This window comes from Physeter macrocephalus, chromosome 11 (assembly GCF_002837175.3).
Source record: "Physeter macrocephalus isolate SW-GA chromosome 11, ASM283717v5, whole genome shotgun sequence".
NCBI lineage: Eukaryota > Metazoa > Chordata > Mammalia > Artiodactyla > Physeteridae > Physeter > Physeter macrocephalus.
In genome coordinates, this window is record NC_041224.1 from 107,198,455 (window position 1) to 107,216,751 (window position 18,297).

An 18,297-nucleotide genomic window follows, 5' to 3' on the forward strand; every position below is an offset into this window, starting at 1 on the left:
GGAGGATCCCACATGCCGCGGAGCGGCTGGGCCCGTGGGCCATGGCCGCTGGGCCTGCGCGTCCGGAGCCTGTGCCCCGGAACGGGAGAGGCCACAACAGTGAGAGGCCCGCGTACCGCAAAAAAAAAAAAAAAAAAGTTTGCCCAATTCTGCTCTTGACGCCATTTTCTGCCTGTGACGTCAGGGGGAGGCGCCGTGCGGCAACGTCACGCATAGGTGACGTTTCGGGGGGGACCCGGTTTCGGGGTTTCTTACCAGTTCCGGGTCCCCGCAGGGGGGGGTCCCGGTTCCCTCCGTTCCTTTGGGTGTGTCGCGGGACGCGAACCACGGCTCCCTTCCAGAGACTCAGCAGTAAGAGCCCCGCTACAACCGGAGCCGCTCCTCTTCCCGCAAAATGGCGGCAGCTCCGCTACCTTCCAGAACCTTCCCCAATCTGCGCAGGCGCCGAAACATTCAGGCGGCGGAATAAATCTCACGGGTTTCGCGGCAACACTCCAAAGTACAGATTTTCATTGGCTACAATCCTGAGCATGGGTGGAGCCAAGCTCAAAGGTCTCTTAGCAACCATCAAGTTCCCATTAATTGGCTAATCTTTCCGAGACTCAGGGAAAGCAGAAGCGTCCTTAGGTAGCCGCCTATCGCTCTCTCATTGGATAAATGACTTGAGGAAGGCGGGGCAACCGGGCAGAGCACTGGAGAAAAGGACCCTACGGTTCGCTCCCGGCTCTCATGTAGACTAGGCTAACACCGTGCAGGAGCTTATTGACGTCCTTGGCAGTCCCCACTCAGATTTGCCGAGGAGCTCGCGTCAGGCTTCTCTGGGACAGCTTTCTGGAGAGCAACTGCATTTGCTTCCCGTGGGGAGGGATGCTGGGCTGCACATCCCCATTCTGTCATACAACCCTCCCAACCGCTGCCTCGTTTCCTCGGCGCTTGGATCTCACGAGACTGTCACAGATTTGTCTTCTTCCGCATTCTGCCTGGTTCTACAGCTCACATACCTTCAGTTCAAATCAGTGCCCCACACACCTCCCACCGCAAGGGTAAACTTGAGGCAGTTTCTCAGGTGACTCTGGGTGCAGCAGTACTCAGCCCTCGAACCAGAAAGAAGGAACTGATGTCCACCCTCACGTTGCAACGTCTTCCAGAACCCCCAGAGCCTTCAGCTGCCTAATACAGCTGCCAGAAAGATAGCTGGTTATATAACATGGAGAGGGCCATGGAGTCACAGGAACCATGTTGAGTCCTGATTTGAATACTAACTTTATATCATTGTACCAATTCAAATTCCTCTTCTGTAAAATGTAGAATTAGACTAGATTATCTCTTAGGACTTCAAACTCTAATCCTATGATTTTATTCAAACAAAATAAGTGGCTTCTTGCTGGCGAAACCTGGATGACTTCCAGTTTCTCTCCCAAGAGGTAACAGAGGAGCTGGCAGTACAGCAGCTCAGGAGGGTGGAAGGGAAGCTGGCTTCACTCACTACCCTATCTTTCTCCATGGCAACAAACGCTATGCCTCCTCCCCCAGACAAGAGCCTAATCACAGGTCCTAATGGACAAGACCTCTCTGTAGCTGGTCAGAAAGGCCTATAATTGGGAGTCCAAGAGTCACCACTAAGCTTCTTAAATAGGAAATAAAGCTAGGCCCCTTCAGATCTAAGAGCATAGATCTGAATATGTGTAAGTAATGGGTGGAGAAGCAGAGGCAGGGGGTAGCAGAGTTGGAGCAGGAAAGGCCATAACCTCACTTTATTTGTATTTCCTCCTTACACAAAATCATCAAAATAGGAACAGAGATGGGCAGAGAAAAGGGCTGAAAAGTTGTTCAATCCACATGTTCTCAGGGCTATCCCAGGGAGAACTTGAGGCTGAGTGCCTGTTGGAGTAGCCGCAGATCCAACATGAATTCCTCATGCCCTGGCCTGAAGTCTTCACAGATTGGTGGTGTGAGCCCTGTAATTCTCATCCTTTGCCCATCTTGATGTAAGGCAGGAAAGTGGACTGAAATGCTCCTCTCTGACGGGCAAGGCAAATCAGAGCCCATGGTGTACTGCACCTTCTGTGCTACAGGAGCAGAACCTGAAGCTGCTTCCAAGGCTCTAGACACCTGCAGGCAGGGCTAGAGGCCAATGGTGTAAGAGCGGCCTGTGGGGTTGTGAATAGCAGAACAGACTGGTGCTGTCACAGCCCACTCATACCACACCTTCTTGGAATTGCTGCATCGCCAGAAACGCACACAGATGGTCTGGCCTTCACGCACGGTAATGGGCTGCTGTAAGAAGAAAGACATGGAGGTTCAGGGTGGAGCTAATGAATTTTATGTGGCAATGTACTATGCTAGGTGTGGAGATAAAATGATCAAACGACGTTCCAACCCTCATGAGGTTTATTTGAAGTCTATCAGAACAAATAATCAGAAATGAACAGACACTGAACAAATAATCAAAAGTGGGATGAACACTGTGAACAGGGAGAGGGTGCTACGAAAACACCTATGAAAGGTAACACTAACCTAGTCTACAAGGTCAGGGAAAGTTACCTGACAATAAGAATGTTTAATGAGACTTGGAAGATAAGTCAGCTGAGTCAAGAAATGAGCCAAGAACTTTACAGGCAGAGGACAAAGGTGTGAAAGCCCGAGGCAGGAAAGAACATGGGGCATTAGAGGAACCAAAAGAAGGTCCATAGGACTGAAGCAATGTAATCAAAGGACAGTGGCTGAAAAGGCAGGCGAAAACTAGACCACACCAAGTCTAACAAAGATTTAAGACCTTATTGTAGGGCAGTAGAAAGACACTGAAGGGTTTTAAAAGCAGGAGAGATATAGGATCAGATTCATGTTTTTAAAAGATGACTCTTGCTCCAGGTAGAGAATGGACAGAAGAGCCAGAGTAGACGTGGGAAGCCAGGTGGAAGGCCCCTGCAGATATCCCAACATCTACAACAGGATCCAAGAGCACGTGAGAGCAGTAGAATAGTCACAGACAAGCATCATCCTGGGAGAAGGGAAGGGGCAGAACACCAATGACAAAAGTTACTCTTTAACCCAAGTAGCCTTAAAGGTGATTCCTACCTTAATGGGGAAGAGGATGGGAAACCATGAAAACATCCCAGGAGAGTGAGTCTCTGGACGTATACCTAAGTGGACAAAGTAATTTTAAAAATTGAGTATAACTGATTCACTTTGCTGTACACCTGAAACTAACACAACATTGTAAATCAACTATACTCCAATAAAAATTTTAAAAATTAAAAATTAAAAAAAAAATTGAGGTTTCCATGACTCTACTTTTTTCTAGACTCTCCTAGATTGAGGAGAATCTCTTTTGTGAACACAGAAGCAAGTAATCAAAGATCCCCATTCACTGATTCCTAGGTTCCCTGTGACTCTAAATGAAACGTACATACGCTACCTGAAACATGTACGCTGCCCAAGTATCATACTCTTATACTCCCCATCTACTGCCCTAGACACTCACTCAGGGTGATGTCCTGATAAAGCACAGTCTCAAAGTAGCCTGCAAAGCCATGCAGCACTGTGTTCACCTCCACGGGAAACTCCAAGGTGCAGTAGCGGTTGTTGTCAATCATAGGATCTGTCAGGGAAGAGCGGTGAGGGTGATGAGCGGCCAGAAACCCTAGACAACTTGGTAAAGCATGAGCAGGAACCAGGAAAGGAAGCCTTGATAGAGACCAGATAGAGCAGACTCAGGACAGCAAGGGAAGAAACCAGGAGGGTGAGCTCTCACCCAACCAGTCAGAGGACAGCCATGCAGGAACCCACCTCTGTTGGGATGGCTGAAGGTAAAACAGGGCTGGGGCGCAGAGAGCTGGTGGAAATTGTGCAGCCGTACCACATAAGGCATTTCAAACTGGGCCTGTCCCGAGAGAGAACAAGATATGGAGAAGACAGGCAAGAGCTACCTAGTTCCCCAGGGAATGCAGCTCAAGCTTTAGGGACATAGACAAAGATAAAAACACAGGGACTTCCCTGATGGTCCAGTGCCTAAGACTGCGCTCCCAACGCAGGGGGCCCGGGTTCCATCCCTGGTCAGGGAACTAGATCCCACATGCCGCAACTGAAGATCCCAGCATGCGGCAATGAAGATACCATGTGCCGCAACTAAGACCCGACGCAGTCAAATAAATAAATATTAAAAGAAAAAGAAAAAGATAAAAACATAGTTTCACTTCAATTGCTTTCCCACATCCCCAACTCCTTCACCTCTTCATCTTCTCCAGTGGAAGAAAACACTTATGCTGACAGAGAAAAAGAAAAGGACTAAAGAGAAAAGAGTCCTCCAGAAGAGAGTAGCTCTTTACCTCAGGGTCGCGGTCCTTTTCCCGACAGGCTCGGACCTCATTGTACAGCTTGGAGGAGGAGATGGGAGCTAGAAAGGAGGTGTACTCCCCAGGGATGCTCACACCATCATCTGCAGAGCGGGAGAGTCACATTACTTCCCAAGGGATGGAAATGGTGCGTCTGTACTGAAAGCCCAGACCTCCCATATCAAAATAGACCCAGGCAGCTCCATGCTATCACATTCCCAGACCAACCTGCTCCTAACTCCTGCCCTGGGGGATTCTACTTCTAGGTTAATTTAGAGTCACACAAGAGTAAAACTGGAAGGAACCAAAGGTATTTTAATCTAGTGGTTCTTAACTTTCTTTCCTTTAAGATCCTGATGAAAGCTAAGCCCAAAGTACATATGTCAGCTCAGGAAGTCCACAGATCTCAGATTAAGAGTCTCTGCTCTGGTCCACTCCCCTCATTTTACAGATGTGAATACCGAGATTCAGAGAAATTGCTTCATTTGCTAAGGGCACTGACCCAAGTCTGCCCTGCCTTCCCTAAACTTTGTAACCTCCTCAAGGCTGCTGCCACACCCATCCCTCCCCAGTCCTGTCCAGCCTTCCCAGTTGATAATCCAATCCCCTTACATAGCACACCCCAGCCTGGAGGCACCTTTTAGGAAGTGCTGGGCTCCATCCAGGCACTCCGGTGACAGCTCATTATCAGCGAAGGACCCCAGAAGCTCACTGACAATGATATCCGCTTTTTCTGGAGCCACCCATTCCCGCATGTCCGATGAGACTACTGTCACCTGGCTTCCCCATTCTTCAAACTGCCAGTTCTCCAGCCTAAAACAGAGATGATACAAGTGAGGATAAGATAAGAAAAACTGACACTGGGGACAAACTTCCCAGCAAAACAGGTTGCTACTCACGTCACCACAGCATTTGGGTTCTTCTCCACAGCGTACAGCTTTATCCGCCGGTCAGCCTGCTTGGCTGCCCGCAGGGAAGCGTTCACCAGGGGCCCCCGGCCTGCTCCCAGAACCATCAGCACTCTAAGAAAGAGAGGGAGGAGTCAAGCTGACTCTGCATGTAGAGAGGCAGGCATGCAAATCTCTGGAATCATGGGGAGAGCACTCACTGGACATTGGTGTCCTTCTCTTCTTCTGGCACTCGGTCTAACAGACATTTATAGATGGCCTGGGGGAACGAAGGAAGACCTCATGGCTATAATGCCATCCTCACCCAGGTCATCCCGGCCCTGTGCGTGACCCCATCTGGGACCCACACTGTACCTGCTGGTATTGAGAGTATTTGATAGGGTCCTTTTCAAACACTTCATATGTCTGAGATTCCAGATTATCCATCAGTGGCTGATGAATGAGAGGAAAAAGGCAAAGTAAGTTAGCCAGTTTCTGGCAAGGACAATGCACCAGAATACCAAAACCTTCCCACTGCATCCTGAGCTTTGGTAGGATTTTGGGGCACCTGCTCTCAAGAGACATTTCCTCCCCCCACCTCCCTCCTCTCAGTGTACTCCAGACCCACCTGGAGTGGGGACTGCAGGTAGTCTTCATAGCCCTTGGCAAAGAGTTCGTAGGCATTGGGTGGAGGTCGATTTTGGCTCAAGTATTCCAAGTACTGGAGGTAGGAGCAAAACTCTTTCTCTGAGTGGTGGTTGGTGCCTGTGATGATGAATTGCACCTCCAACTGTGAGAATAAGTCAGACCATCAGACACAGTCCTTGTACCAAGAGGATATTATTATGGTTTATGGCCAAAGAGCTCTAGCATAAAATAAGGCCCAGATCACCAAATACCAACAAAAGCATCAAGAGCCCTCCTATGCCACATAAGCATCATCCTGGCTCAAGAGGCCCATGGATTGTTGCTATAACTTTTTTTTTAAATTTAGTTAATTTATTTATTTTTGGCTGCGTTGGGTCTTTGTTGCTGTGCGCGGCTTCCTCTAGCTGCAGGGAGCCGGGGCTACTCCTCGTTGCAGTTCACGGGCTCTTCCTTGCAGTGGCTTCTCTTGTTGCGGAGCACAGGCTCTAGGCCTGCAGGCTTCAGTAGCTGTGGCACATGGGCTCAGTAGTTGTGGCTCTCGGGCTCTAGAGTGCAGGCTCAGTAGTTGTGGCGCACGGGCTTAGTTGCTCCGCAGCATGTGGGATATTCCCGGACCAGGGATCGAACCCATGTTCCCTGCATTGGCAGGCGGATTCTTAACCCCTGCACCACCAGGGAAGCCCTGTTGCTATAACTTCTTAAATGAAACTTTCTGCAAAGTTTTCATGAGATCTGGCTCCTTTTGAAATGTTTCTGGGGCCTCTACTGCTATTTGCCTTTTTGCTTTCAAGACCCCCAACTTTGCCAAAATTGCTCTCCAGAAACTAGAGGGGAAAAGAACCCCACAGAGGGAAAAGACAAAAAAAACAAAGAACACCCCATCATACATATGTGAATAAGGCAAGAGAATTAGCTGCAGCACCTTTACAACCCTTCTACTACACACCTTGAGGAGTCGGAAGATCAGCCTCTGGTGCATCTTAGAAAGAACAGGAAATCCCTTCTTATTGGTCAGGAAAATGCTGGTGGGGAGAATGGCTGCTTTGATGGGCTCCCCAAGCCAACGATCAATGACATGATTAGATGGGAGGTCAGCACCAATTTCGAGAGCTACACAAGGGAAAAGAAAGACCTGTCAATCACTGATAGGCCAGAAGCCTTTCCTTGCTCTTTTGTGCAAGATCTGTCTACTCCTTAAGAGCAAGGCAGACCTGAGGCACAGAGAAAGTAGCAAAACTGCCCAGCAGCCAAGTATACATGAGACCCCTGATTTTTGGTCACAGAAGGTCAGACAATGATAACCTATTCCAGGATATTTGTGGACTTACCCACCGCAATCCTCTTGCTGTAATCACACAAGGTCCGAAAGTTGTGCCACCTGTTCAGAGTCAAATACAGAAAAATACAGTCAAATACATACGGCCCACCAATCACCATACCTCAAGGAGACCTTCCTACAGGTTCCACTCTGTACTTCCCTCCACCCTAGCCTTTGTCCTGGTACAGCAGCAAAAGGAGACATACCACATCCATGTCTTCTCCTCTCCACTGTACTCCTCTGTGTGTGAAGCTGGCGCATTCTCAATTATATCATCTCTCAGGTCCTCTGGTGCCACCAATGGCACCCGCATCCAGAACTGCACAGGAACAATAAATAGGTTCTGTACCCTATTTAGAACTGTTTTGAACTCATTGGGTCCAGAAAGCTTCCTTCAACTAAAAAGATATTGATCTAGATTTCAAATTACTCCCTTTATATGCTTTTCCCAATTTGTGATTATATGTATGTGTACACTTATCTTGTGCATATCCTTAAATAAGTATCTACCTTGTCTTCTATTTCACTACAAGTTGCTGGAAGTAATTGAATATTCTATATGTTTTATAACTCTCTGCTTATCACTTTTAGTTGTGGGTAGGCAGTACTGACTGACATTTCAATTCTGCCAAATCCACCTTTTACTGAATGGCTAGGAACAAGAAGATACTTAGCACAGCCTGACTACCATAATATGCAGCAGGAAAGGAGGCCCTCAGCCATACCATGGAGGAGTGGTGGCCAGTGTGGATGTGGTTGGTCAAAACTCTCGCCAAGTTTGTGTTATCTTCCTGATTTAGGGGTAGCAGGAAAGCTGGAAGACCCAAATATGCCCCAAAATTCAGCTCCTGTAACATAGCCTGGAATGGAGATCAAGAGAAAAAAGTTAAGAGCTAGCAATTCAAATAGTTTTAACTGCATTATATTAGAGTTACTAAGTTATGGAGGGGGAAAACACTACTCTCCCCATCCAGCTTGTTTACAGACCTGATCTTTAAAAAGATTCATTGAAGAGGTCAGTCTTACCGCCTCGGAGTTCCTGCGGATCTTTTCCACTTTTGAGTCTGGACGAATCCATGGAGAAAGCTTTCCCACAATTAGTGTATTCCAGTCTGCACTCCCCCACCCAAGAAAGACAAAGACTGAATGAGGTTCAGAACTTTACTTATTCAATTTCTAGTTCTTAACAGGGACTAGAGAGTTAGAGATGAGAGACAGACTTTTTCTATCACAGATACAGGACAGGAGAGCCTGACGCAGAATAGGGAACTAAGGCTTTTAGCAGGTAAGCAAGGAGAGAACAAGAGTTATCTATATCCCGGGGGGAACCAATATATCCAAGTCAAGAAAGGAAGAGAAGGAAGGCACTGATAAAGCATAAGTTGTTATTGCCTCTAATAATTAAGGGGCATGTGGGATGGTCCCTACCCCTTCCTGACAGCAGTAGGTCTGATCGTGTCTGGGGGCCCGGCCGATTCTTAGCAGGTTCCTGAGTGAACTCCCTCTTGAAACGCGGGTGGAACACAGGCATGCAGAGGAAATCAAACCTACAACCGCGACAGACCCAGAATTGTCATGTAAAGACAGCAGCAGTGCCCAGACATCCAAGCAATTGGACTAGGCTATCTTGATTCTGCACAACCCTTTCAGCTGCCGTCAGTCACCCGACTGGACTGCTGAATTCAGCCCACCTTGGGGCATATCACTTCTGCTGCACTGTGCCTCAATTTCTCCCCGGAACACAGCCATGGAAAAGATGAGTAAAGAGAAACGATGAAAATCCACACCACGTGGACTTTCTATTCTGCTGTCACTGGTTTTCCAAGACTGTCACATCCAGATCTGCACCAGTACTGCACAAGTTTTCCCCCTCAAGGTTTTTCTCTCCTCTCCCTAGCCCCCTAACTCTTACACTCTCAGACGATAATCTCGCTCTGCATGACCCTGGAGGTCTGTACGCCCCCTGTGTGAGTTCACCTGATAACTCCCCTGACTTTGGGGTTCAGTGACCCCACGCCCCCAACAAGTTTTTTTTCCTCTCTCTCACGCTCCAGGGCCCGAGGCTTCTCCCCTCCAAGGACTAATGGTTTCCCCCCGCCCTCGTCGTATCCACTCCGACCCCCTCACCCCTGCCTCTCGGGAATGACTGGTCTGCGCCTCTCTGTCCCCGAGTTCGGACCCCGCATTCCGCTCTCAGAGGTCCAGGCCCTCACCCCTGCTTGGCCACAGCCCCCAGTGTGTCAGCTATTTCGGGGACGCAATTCAGGTCCCTCCCGCTGGACACGCGACTTCCACTGGCACCGCCGACCGCCATCGCCGCCATCTTTTCCCTCGCGCTGTCCACGCCGAGATTCCCTGACACTAGCAGCCAATCACAAAGCCGAAAAAAAGCCCCCCAAAGGCGGGACGAGTCTCCCTAACAACCAAAGCGTCTTCCACGGCTCCGGAGCTGGAGGAGGAGGGGTGGGGAGTGGCTCTTCCCGCCAATCCGCGGGCTGCATAGTGACGTACGGCGTGGCCCCGGAAGAGTCACCAATCTCAGGGTCTGGTTCTTGATGAACTTCAATCTCCCATAATGCTCCGTGAACTCGTAGAATTCCGTTAAGAGACTACACGTCCCATGAAACCTTGCAGTATAAAACGCTGCAGTATAAGCTTGAAATATCATCATTGAGAGCTGCGAAATTGTCTCAGGGCCAGTGGCGCAATGGATAACGCGTCTGACTACGGATCAGAAGATTCCAGGTTCGACTCCTGGCTGGCTCGATGGGATAGGCGTTAACCTTTATTGCATTTCCATGAATATGGCCATAAGCAGTATTTTGAAAGTCTCCCCTGCTTTCTTTTTTAAAATTTCCTCATTATCTCTCGCCCTCATTTTGAGGTCTTAATTTTATTGCGTTTTGCAGCCATTTTATGTCAGCTTTTCCCCTTACCGAATTCAAAGGTGGTTCTTGTGTCACTACTTAGGTCCATCCGAATCCTGAGAAAACCGGGTTGATGGCTGGGGTCTTTGTATGGGCCTCAGTATATTTTTAAATAGATTGTGGCAATTCAGCCACTAAATCTTTGTGATTCTATATCTCAAACACAAAAAAAGTAAACAAACACCTAAACACACACACACACTGAGGATAGAGAAAAGGAACCCATGGTGAGGAAATACAGTGAGGAGAGAGGAGTAATGAACTGCCTGGTGGAGGCCTGAGAGAACCTCTACATTTTCCTTTGTGAATGCCTGCTCCAGGGGTGGAAAAGAAGGAAAGGAAAGCAAAGAAAGACATAGAAAGGGAATACCTGAAGGCAGGGATGCCAGAAATGCTGAGGGCCTGGCAGCAGGGTTGGAAACAGAACACAATACAAAAGGCCCGAGGCAGGAGGCATTGACAGAATTTAAGGACCGACTGACAGGGAGCGTGATAAAGGGAAGTCTGTGGGTGATAACCCAGGGTTCTGGCCTCTGTAGAAGCTGGATTAGGGAGAATCAGGGTTTGGGTTTGAAAATGCTGGATTGGACGTCTAGGGGGCGCTGTGTAATAGAGAGTTGGATGAACAGTGATCTGAGCCAGACAAGATTTGGAAATCGCCGGAAGAGAGGTAGTAACTGAAGCCATGAGACTGAATGAGATCACCGTAGCCCCTGGGGGACCAGAGTTCTAAGAAATACGGAACGGATGGATAGGATAAGCTATAAGGAGCCCGGGTGCAATGTAAGTGCCCCAAAAGGATGAAGATTAGAAAGCTAAAGAAGAAAATGCCTATGAAGCCTAAGAGAGTTGGAGGTGATTTTGTCCCTTCTTCTTCTTATTATTACTAGACTTTCTTTTTTTAAAATAAATTTATTTATTTATTTAATTTATTTATTTTTTGGCTGCATTGGATCCTCGTTGCTGCACGCAGGCTTTCTCTAGTTGCGGCGAGCGGGGTCTACTCTTCGTTGCGGTGCGTGGGCTTCTCATCGCAGTGGCTTCTCGTTGCGGAGCACGGGCTCTAGGTGCACGGGCTTCAGTAGTTGTGGCTCGCGGGCTCCAGCAGTTGTGGCTTGCGGGCTCTAGAGCACAGGCTCAGCAGTTGTGGCGCACGGGCTTAGTTGCTCCACGGCATGTGGGATCTTCCCGGACCAGGGCAGGCGGATTCTTAACCACTGTGCCACCAGGGAAGCCCCTAGACTTTATTTCTTAAAACAGTTTTAGATTTACAGAAAACTTCAGAAGGTAGTACAACACAGCCAGTTCTCTCATGCCTCCCTACAGCTTTCTCTATTATTAACATCTTAACGTTAGTATGGTACATTTATTACTATTCATGGACCAGAATTGATACATTATTATTATTAACTAAAGTACATAGTTTATTCAGATTTTCTTAGTTTTTACCTAATGTCTTCTTTCTGTTCTACCATCCCATCGAGGATACCATATTACGTATAGTTGTCTGTCTGCTTAGGCTCCTCTTGGCTGTGACAGTTTATCAGATGTTCCTTGTTTTTGATGAACTTGATAATTTTGAGGAGTACTGAAGGTCAGGTATACTGAAGGACACCTCTCTATTGGAATTTTTCTGATGGTTTTCTCATAATTAGACTGGGATTATGGGTTTGGGGGAGGAAGATCTCAGAAGTAAAGTGCCATTTTTATCACATCATATCAAGAGTACATACCATCAATATAATTTATGACTGTTGATGTTGACCTTTATCATCTGGTAGAACTAGTGTTTATCAGGTTTCTCCACTGTAAAATTACACTCCTCCCCCCCCCCCTTTCTATCCTGTACTCTTTGGAAGGAAGTCACTTGTGCATTCCACGCTTAAGGAGTAGGGAGTTATACTTCCCCTCCTTTAGGCTGGAGTGTCTATAATATTTATTTGAATTCTTCCCTGCAGGTCTTATGAGTAGGGAGTTGACAGGAAGTGGGTGAGTGCTCTGCCGACATTTTAAGAAGAAAAAGGGTTGTTGGGGAGGCCTGCTTGTTCTCTGCCCAACCAAACTCTACATTCACAGAAGACTTATTAGATGTTGTTTTGTCTTCAGAAGCTAATTATCTGGGCTGTGGACCATCTGTGCTCCTGGAATCTTCCTCCTGATGTCAAGCTGGAGGCTGCTCTGTTAACTAACCCCTCCATGGATGAAAGGGAGAGAGGAAATCTATGAAACAGTAATGTCAGTTTTGCCATCAGTTAAAATAATTTTCAAAAGGATTTGCATAAAAAGAGCCTAGAATTTCTGACTGACCTTAAAGTAAATTTAGATGGGCTGAATTTCATTCGTCTGGGATGTCTTTGTTTTTTCATTCAAAATGGCCTCCGCTATGTGGCAAGCATAATGCTGAACAGTTTCCGGGAATTTCACACCAAATTGCTCCCTGCCTGTCCTACAGCACTTTGCTTTGCCCTAAAGAACAGCATGGTCTGTGGGTCTGTCTATATGAGCTACAGAGGAGCAGAGGCACAGACTGAAAAAGAAATAGAGACCTTTTAAAGGGCTTGGCGCTAGGCATAAAGTCAGAGTTGGTGAGGCCCATCTTATGCTCTCCTTCCCTCTGGTCTGCTCTCCTTGCTGAACTTTTGTGCTCAGAAGCATGTCAGTCACTGTTATACTATAGGATGTAGGCCTTTGCTGGGATGAAGACAGGGAGGTGGTAGGTGAGAAATAATGTTACTTTCTCCAACAGGAGCCAGCGACAAACAGGCTAGAGCACTGGAAACTTTTTTGGAAGGGAAGAAGTATCCACTCCCAGATAACCCTCCTGTTGCCCTCCAGCATTCCTCACCTTCAGGCCCAGTTCTTCTACCTGCTTCTGTGATTTTTTTTTTTTTTTTTTTTTTTTTTTTTTTTGCGGTACACGGGCCTCTCACTGTTGTGGCCTCTCCCGTTGCGGAGCACAGGCTCCGGACGCGCAGGCTCAGCGGCCATGGCCCACGGGCCCAGCCACTCCGCGGCATGTGGGATCCTCCCGGACCGGGGCACAAACCCGTGTCCCCTGCATCGGCAGGCGGACTCTCAACCACTGCGCCACCAGGGAAGCCCCCTGCTTCTGTTTTTATGTCCTTGTTTAAACACTGCCAGTGCATTGTAAACCTTCCTTTCACCTTCTCTTGGGCACCCCTCATTCTTCAGCCCTCGCCTCCCTCCCCAGGCCCACCTTCACTCACCTCTGTGCCTGCCCAGCCAGCTGCACTCTTCAACACCAAAATAATGGCCCATTTGACCCTCCTACTGCTCCAAATTGCTTCTTCACAATCAAGGCTGTCCTCCAGCTACGAAAGTGGCAGAGTTACTGAGGCAAAATAATCTGTGCCAATTTGCATTCTCTTCCTTGTCATCTCTATTATACAGTATTTATCTGTCAAAATGAATAGAAAGTAGAAACTGTTCTGGAACATAGAAAAAGATGGAAAACTACCCAATTTGTTTATGAAGCCGGAATATACCTAATATCAAAATCTGTCAGAAATAGGACCCGCCCCCTCCACACAAAAAAAATAAAGCAAACCTATAGACATGTCTCACTTAGGAATATAAATGTAAAAATCCTAAACTATTTAAGATTAACAATAAAAGTCAAGAGTATATTAACATAATAATATACCAGAACCAATTAGGGTTTATCTCAGGAATTAACACAAGGTTAGGTATTAGGAAATTTATTTATATAATAGGTCAAAAATAAAGCAAGCAAGGGCTTCCCTGGTGGCGCAGTGGTTGAGAGTCCGCCTGCCGATGCAAGGGACACGGATTCGTGCCCGGTCCGGGAACATCCCACATGCCGCGGAGCGGCTGGGCCCGTGAGCCATGGCCGCTGAGCCTGTGCTCCGCAACGGGAGAGGCCACAACAGTGAGAGGCCCGCGTACCGCAAAAAAAAAAAAAAATCAAGCAAGAAAAACATTTGATCATTTTTAATAGACATCAAAGAGAACATGGTAAGTCAATTCCATTTTCTAAAACATTCTTAATAGTCTTAATATTCTTTATATACAAACACATATGTGTATATGAAGTCAACAATTTCTGTAAAGATAAAATAATACAAGAATGTCTGTCTCATCACTGTGTTATTTAATATTATTCTGGAAAATCCAATACAATAAGACTGGAAATTTTTTAAAAGCAGTTATAACTTTTGGAAAGAGGCAAATTTATCATTGTTTGCAGATGATATGATCATATACATAGAAAATCCATGAGAATCAATTCTAAAATGATGAGAATTAATAATAGCATTCAGAGACATCACTTAATACAAGACAAATACAAAACATATCTGTAGCCTTCTTATAAACTAAGAATAACCAGTTAGAAGACATAATTAATAAAAATATCCCGGAACTTCCCTGGCGGTCCAATGGTTAAGACCCCATGCCTCCAATGCAGGGGGCATGGGTTTGATCCCTGGTCTGGGAACTAGGAAATATCCCAATAACATAGTAGTTAAGATCATGGGCGGTGGAGCCAGATGGCAAGAGGTTAAAGCCCTATTTATCCATTTACTAACCATGTGAACCTAACCCCTCTGGCCTCAGTTTCCTCATCCACAAAATAGGAATGTAAATAATAGTTCTTATCTCATAAAGCTGTTATGAGCATTAAATTAGTTAATATAGTAAAGCATTTGGGTGGAGGGTGGGATGAACTGGGAGACTGGAAAAAAAACGTAAAATAAAAAATATATATACATAGTAAAGCATTTAGAACCTATCTGCACATAGGAGGCCTTCAATATACATTAGCTATTGTGATTAGTTTTTTACCCATTCACAGAGGTAACAATAATATCACCATAAAATACTTAGCTGTAACCTTACTGGAAAATGCAAGGAACTTATATATAGAAAATCATAAAATTTTGCTGAGAGATATACAGACTGGAAAAAAATGGAGAAACAAGTCTTGTTCTTAGGAAAATGAATCTTATAAAGATGTCAATTCTACCAAATTAATTTCTCACTTTTCCAATATTCAGTCACAATTATTTTTTTATTTTTAATTAATTATATATATATTTTTTTGCTGCGTTGGGTCTTTGTTGCTGCGCGCGGGCTTTCTCTAGCTGCAGTAAGCAGGGGCTAATCTCCATTGTGGTGTGCAGGCTTCTCATTGTGGTGGCTTCTCTTGTTGCAGAGCACGGCCTGTAGGTGCGCGGGCTTCAGTAGTTGTGGCACGTGGGCTCAGTATTTGTGGCACACGGGCTTAGTTGCTCCATGGCATGTGGGATCTTCCCGGACCAGGGCTCGATTTTTTTTTTTTAAGATTTTTTTAATGTGGACCATTTTAAAAATCTTTATCGAATTTGTTAAAATATTTGTTTTATGTTTTGGTTTTTTGGCCACGAAGCATGTGGGATCTTAGCTCCCTGACCAGGGATTGAACCCGCACCCCCAGAATTAGAAGGTGAAGTCTTAAGCACTGGACCGGCAGGGAAGTCCCCTGAATGCATTTATGATAATAATAAGAGCTAACATTTATTGAGCCCTTATTTTGTGTCAGGTTCTATGAAAAGCACTTTACATTCACAAGAACTCTGAATCTTCACATGAACCCAGTGAGGAAGGAAATGTTATCCATCTGTGGGTGAAGGAATTAAGTCTTAGAGAGGTTAAGTGACTTGCCCCCCTAAGAAGGGGTTTAGATGGGTCAACTGACTCCAGAGCCTTTGATCTTAACCTTAAGACACATCATCTATAATTTTACTTCTAGAAAGCTATCCTAGACAATGTTCACAAACTAGGGCAAAGATTCATTAAGAGAAATGTCTAGTGTAGCATGTTTTTATGATTACAAAAAATGTAAAACAAGTTGGATATCCTATAGGGGTATGGTCAAATAAATCATCCATGCAAGGAAATCTTAAGCAGCCATTAAAATCAATGTTGTCAGAGAAAATTTAATAAACATGGAGAAATGTTCATGATATGCCATTAAATGACACATTACAAATCGTACATGCAGAATGACTTCAATATGTGTGGGGGAAAATGTATTTTCCAAGTTTTCTATAATAAGCATGTTTATACTATGTGGGAAACATCTTTTCAATGTATCTAAAACCTGTGATCTCTCCTTGGTCTTTCTGCTTGTTTCCATTCTTCTTTCTTTTGAAGACCTAGCCAAGCCCCCCCTCCCTCTCTAGGCCCCTGTAGCTGTCCGATCTTCAGCAGTCACTCTCACTCATAGCAATAACGTAACAGTCCTCCTAGGCAGACTAATATTTTTGGGTTTGTTGTTTGTTTTTTTTCTAGTTTTATTGAGAAATAATTGACATACATCACTGTATAAGTTTAAGGTGTACAGCATGATGGTTTGATTTACATATATTGTGAAATGTTTACAACAGGTTTGGCTACTAACATCGATTTTCTTATATAGTTACAATAAAACGGAAAAGAAAGAAAAAATGTTTCTCCTTAGGATGATAACTCTTAGGATTTGCTCTCTTAACAACTTTCCCACACATCATACAGCAGTGTTAACTATAGTCACCATGTTGTACAGTACATCCCTAGGACTTATTTATCTTTTTTTTTTTTTTTTTTTGTGGTACGCGGGCCTCTCACTGTTGTGGCCTCTCCCGTTGTGGAGCACAGGCTCCGGACGCACAGGCACAGTGGCCATGGCTCACAGGCCCAGCCGCTCCGCGGCATGTGGGATCTTCCCGGACCGGGGCATGTCCGGACGCACAGGCTCAGTGGCCATGGCTCACAGGCCCAGCCGCTCCGCGGCATGTGGGATCTTCCCGGACCGGGGCATGAACCCGTGTCCCCTGCATCGGCAGGCGGATTCTCAACCACTGCGCCACCAGGGAAGCCCGGACTTACTTATCTTATAACTGGAAGTTCGTACCTCTTGATCACCTTCCTCCAATTCCCCCTTCCCTCACTTTCCACCTATGGTAACCACAAGTGTGATCTCTTTTCCTATGAGTTTGTCTTCTAGATTTCACATATAAGTGAGATCATACAGTATTTGTCTTTCTCTGGGCAGAGTAATATTTATTAAGCTCTACCACAGACCAGGTACTTTAAATATATTATCTCACCTCAGGACATAATCTTGTCCTAATGCTCAGGACATAATCTTGTGAGGTAGGACTTATTAATATATCTATTTTGTATATGAGAAAACAGGTTCAGTGTCTTGAACAAAGTTGTGCTTCAACTAAATAGTAGAGCCAGAATAAGAATCCAGTTCTTCTGATTCCCAACCCATTGCTTTTTCTTTTACAATAGCGTTTCCCCAAACGTGGTCCAAGGACCTTGGGGTCTCCCTGAGTCCTCTTTAGGAGGTGCATGAGGATCTCCTACGTGTCTGTGTGAGGCCAGATTTTCTTTATTCAGCCAAAGCCACATATTATAACAGAAAGGAGATATGAGAATCCAGCTGCCTTCTATTAAGCCAGATACCGAGATTCGCAAAAATATAAAACAATATCACTCTTCTCATAAGTTTGGTTTTTTTTGTTTTTTTAAAAAAATTAATTTATTTTTGGCTGTATTGGGTCTTTGTTGCTGCGCATGGGCTTTCTCTAGTTGCGGCGAGCGGGGTCTGCTCTTCGTTGCAGTGTGCGGGCTTCTCATCGTGGTGGCTTCTCTTGTTGCGGAGAATGGGCTCTAGGCGCATGGGCTTCGGTAGTTGTGGCACGTGGGCTCAGTAGTTGTGGCTTGCGGGCTCTAGAGTGCAGGCTCAGTAGTTGTGGTGCATGGGCTTAGTTGCTCCGCGGCATGTGGGATCTTCCCGGACCAGGGCTCAAACACATGTCCCCTGCATTGGCAGAAGGATTCTTAACCACTGCACCACCAGGGAAGCTCCATAAGTTTTTTTTGTTTTGGAAAACACAGTTTTTTAATTAAAATGTATTATTTATGTTAACATGCAATGGGCTTATTATGTTTAATGAATTAATAAATATTTTAAATTTTTCTCAGTTTTTAAAACCTTTTTGATTGGGAAAATATTTAGTTTATTAAATATTGTGAATGTCTGGAATATCAGACGCATCATCTATCTCAATATGTAAATATCAAATCACATTTCAAAGTCAAATTTAAATTACTTGGATTTTTTTTCTTTGCTTTTCTCTAACAATGACAACTAAGACCATTCTATATTGTAT

General features: G+C 45.5%; 2 protein-coding genes and 1 non-coding gene across 3 annotated transcripts in view; 1 reads left to right on the forward strand and 2 right to left on the reverse strand.

Moving 5' to 3' along the window:
* Positions 1-425, reverse strand: part of RBM23 (RNA binding motif protein 23) — a 10,551-nt gene extending 10,126 nt beyond the window's left edge. The window contains exon 1 of the mRNA XM_028495620.2: positions 256-425. The gene's annotated coding sequence lies outside the window, so the exon portion shown is untranslated. The remainder of the gene's footprint in view (positions 1-255) is intronic.
* A 1,301-nt stretch (positions 426-1,726) lies between these two features.
* PRMT5 (protein arginine methyltransferase 5) lies at positions 1,727-9,625 on the reverse strand. Its single transcript, XM_007100469.4, has 17 exons — positions 9,401-9,625; positions 8,616-8,734; positions 8,214-8,299; positions 7,913-8,047; positions 7,394-7,506; positions 7,198-7,247; positions 6,816-6,979; positions 5,850-6,011; positions 5,597-5,674; positions 5,443-5,501; positions 5,234-5,356; positions 4,972-5,147; positions 4,329-4,438; positions 3,790-3,883; positions 3,485-3,601; positions 3,079-3,143; positions 1,727-2,277 (listed from the first exon to the last, which is right to left on the reverse strand). Exons 1-17 carry the CDS (start codon positions 9,508-9,510, stop codon positions 2,125-2,127), a joined length of 1,914 nt encoding a protein of 637 aa, XP_007100531.1. The 5' UTR covers positions 9,511-9,625; the 3' UTR covers positions 1,727-2,124.
* A 255-nt stretch (positions 9,626-9,880) lies between these two features.
* TRNAR-ACG (transfer RNA arginine (anticodon ACG)) lies at positions 9,881-9,953 on the forward strand. Its single transcript has one exon. It is a non-coding gene; the product is annotated as a tRNA-Arg (tRNA).
* Positions 9,954-18,297: the final 8,344 nt, after the last annotated feature.

What these genes read in the sequence shown, in the direction of transcription:
- PRMT5 (XM_007100469.4), bottom strand. Translation starts at nt 9,510, where the DNA reads ATGGCGGCGATGGCGGTCGGCGGTGCCAGTGGAAGTCGCGTGTCCAGC. An exon ending in ACCTGCAGTCCCCACTCCAG is followed by an intron (nt 5,675 to 5,849) that starts GTGGGTCTGGAG and finishes CTCATTCATCAG; the next exon opens with CCACTGATGGATAATCTGGA. An exon ending in AAAAGGACCGCGACCCTGAG is followed by an intron (nt 3,884 to 4,328) that starts GTAAAGAGCTAC and finishes CTCTCGGGACAG; the next exon opens with GCCCAGTTTGAAATGCCTTA.